We start from the raw sequence: 3,180 nt of genomic DNA, 5'->3' as shown, positions 1-3,180 counted from the left end.
GACACAATTCTCCACAACAACTGACTTTTGGCCCCTGCTATAACCAGGCTAAGCTGCTCCGCTTCTTCTTCTTCTTGTTTACTACTGGTGGTTGGCTTTGGTCGCAGCACCGCCACCTTCTGCTCTGGAGTGTAAACGCTTCCCCTATGAGAAAAAGGAGCAGCGCATGAACCGAACGAAACACACGCGAACCGAACCGAGACAGTCGAACCGAACGATTCTGACGGTTTTCATAAATCGTCCCATCCCTAATCATTATACATCTGCAAAGTCACGCTCTGCTACATCATTGTATTGCTTCATCATCACATCATGAGGAGACAGGACTGGCTAGACTAGACAGACTCAGGGACAATCCAGATGCACACTGACAAGAAATTTAACGGCATAGTGGAGGATGTTCTTTTTCCTGGTGGATCATCCTACGTGTTCTCCCCCATTTTTACTTATCGGTGTTGAGTCTGACATAGTGGATAAATCTCAAATCTTCTTTTAGGAAATTAAGCTTGTAGGAGCGAAGCATGCATTAACTTTTATACAGAGCATGCAGGAGGAAAAATGGGCTCTTGCATGCTCTCGCATGTGTTTAATAGGCATTCCCTCTCAGGACAGGGTTTCTGTGGGTCATTAAAAGTCATTAAATTATAATTTTTTTTTAAATTAAGGCCTTATTTGGCATTAAAATTCATTATATGTGATTATCATGGCATTTAAAATGCTTTATAAAAAATAAGAAAAATTTTGTCAAATATATCAGATTTAACTGGTTCCACGTGTTTGCGTGGAACTGCTCCTGGTTGATCCTAAAGCCATATGTTCCGAACAGAAGCTGGAGGCACAGAAAAAGCTAGAGAATGGGAAAATGCAAATTGGATGGCATTAAAATTATTTCTAAGAGCATTAAAACAGCATTATATTAGAGTTCATCCTTCCTGTATAAACCCCACAGGAGCAGGTACAGGGTTGTGCATTTTACATTTTTTCATAAGTTGAGAGGTCTTTTCTAAAAGTTGATGAAAATCCTCCACTATACCTTTAACTGCTTGGTGAAAAAATAAGCCTTAAACCCAACAGCTAGGTATTACTAGTGTGTGAAAACAACATACATAAATAAAAAATATTCTAACAGTCCTCTGATTCCACTCATTCATGTTTCTGTGGTCGTTGTTGCAGTAAGTTCCTGATCTACTCCTGCCTGCTGCTGTTCTCCGTGTTGCTCTCCTTGAGGCTGGATGGCGTCATTCAGTGGAGCTACTGGGCCGTGTTCACCCCAATATGGCTGTGGAAACTGTTGGTGATCATTGGGGCCTCAGTGGGCACTGGAGTGTGGGCACACAACCCTCAGTACAGGTAGAAGCTCACATACACTCATGGATATCGATGTTTTCTCTTATAGGGATTACAGTAAAAGAAAAAGTAGCTGATAAACATCCATTCCTGTAAAAGTCTGTATTCAGTTAAATAGTTACAAGTTATACAGGTGGTTTACTGCAGATACTCGAAATTAAAAAGTTGTTCTACGTGATTTTTGAAGTATTTAATATTGAAGTAATATTTCATGTATTAGGAAAAAATTTTTCCCTTTGACTTCAGTGATGGTATAAATATCTGCATATTTATTCTAATAGAAATGATTTATTTTGTGTGTGCTCCTGTAGGGCTGAAGGGGAGACATGCGTGGAGTTCAAAGCCATGCTGATAGCGGTGGGGCTCCACGTCCTTCTGCTGATGTTTGAGGTGTTGGTCTGCGACCGCGTGGAGAAGGGGAAATACTTCTGGCTGCTCGTCTTTATGCCTCTCTTCTTCGTGTCGCCCGTTTCTGTAGCAGCATGCGTCTGGGGTTTCAGACACGACCGCTCCCTGGAGGTCAGGAGACACGACACACACACACAAACACACACACACAGCCTGGAAGAAAATCATGTCTGTTTTATGTGCTTGGTTGGAAAGTTTAGTCTGTTTCTTTAGCACAAAAATGAGTATTTGCACCCAGCGATGTATTTGACAACCATCTTAGATTTAGTCTTAAGGACGAAAACTATCATTACTTTTAGTCGCATTTTAGTCATTACGATATGTGGTATTTTTAGTAAACTAAAACTTAAAAGTCTCTATAGTCTAGTTTTAGGCTGGTTTATGTTGCAAAAAAAGTGAACCTTTACAGTATTTAATAGTCTTTACCAGACTGACAGCTCTAGCCTTCATACTACAAATTGCTGTGTACAGAATGCTGCCGCAGTTTTCTATAGCTGTTCGGCAGAAGATTTAGATTTATAGAATTCAAATAAACTTTCCTATGAACTAATGCCCTACTTTATGAAAAAGTGTCTCACAAAAGTTGTGGAAATAACAGATCTAATTCAACACATCATATTGGTTAATATAGCAGAGAGACAAGCTAATAAAACATACAATAATAGAATGGTTTTAGACATATAAGGTTTCCATCCCAAATCAAACACTTCCTGATCTACTATGAATTATACATTACACACAGATCAATGAAATCTTCATTAATAAAAAAAAAAAAAGTAGAAAAACATTCTTTCTAACTTATTTTTTTTATTTCCCCCTTTGTTACTGCTGCTCAGGGGTCAAAGTAGATTTAAATGAACAGGGTTTTGATATATAAAAAAAAAAATACAGAATTAACCTTCACAATTGCCATGGCAATCCAAACCTAGAGCTGGGCTAACATGTCGTTTATTTATTTATTTTTATTATTATTATTATTATTTTTTTGCCCTTTTCGGGCCAACTTTCCAGTCTTGCAAGAATTTTCCAGTTCGGGCCGACTTTCAGCCTGATCGTGCATTGTGTGGTGTAGAGGGGGTAACGAGGGGTGATCAGCCTCTGACGACCACCTCATGATCAGAAATCGTAAGGCTGGGAGAAAATGAAACGTTTCATTTTCTCCCAACCGTCCTGGGCAAATTGAACAGGGCGCATGCGCTAACAAGGATTCTTCTTTTTCTTCTTCCTCTCAAATGTAAACATAGAAGCATGGCGGCAGTGCTAGAGAAATGGAGTTCTTTCTGTAAAATTGGCAGACCGTAGTAGCCACGTTTGCTCAGCCATTGCTTTGTCCAAATATGCCGTCGCCTTTTCTTTTTAGGGCTTTCAAAGGAAACATAGAAGATGTTTTAATCGCAATACAACGAAACATTTACCTCGTATTTA

The 3,180-nt window shown here is 39.2% G+C and overlaps 1 protein-coding gene across 1 annotated transcript in view; it reads left to right on the top strand.

Annotated features, from left to right (window-relative positions):
- The window catches only part of tmem185a (transmembrane protein 185A), a 17,594-nt gene that overhangs the window by 7,294 nt on the left and 7,120 nt on the right, over window positions 1–3,180 (top strand). The window contains exons 2-3 of the mRNA XM_015387735.1: window positions 1,174–1,350; window positions 1,659–1,866. Coding sequence (XP_015243221.1) covers window positions 1,174–1,350; window positions 1,659–1,866 — 385 coding nt within the window. The remainder of the gene's footprint in view (window positions 1–1,173; window positions 1,351–1,658; window positions 1,867–3,180) is intronic.

The sequence above is a fragment of the Cyprinodon variegatus genome, unplaced genomic scaffold (assembly GCF_000732505.1).
Source record: "Cyprinodon variegatus isolate N-32 unplaced genomic scaffold, C_variegatus-1.0 Scaffold402, whole genome shotgun sequence".
Taxonomy (NCBI): domain Eukaryota; kingdom Metazoa; phylum Chordata; class Actinopteri; order Cyprinodontiformes; family Cyprinodontidae; genus Cyprinodon; species Cyprinodon variegatus.
This window is presented reverse-complemented; position numbering and strand designations above follow the sequence as displayed.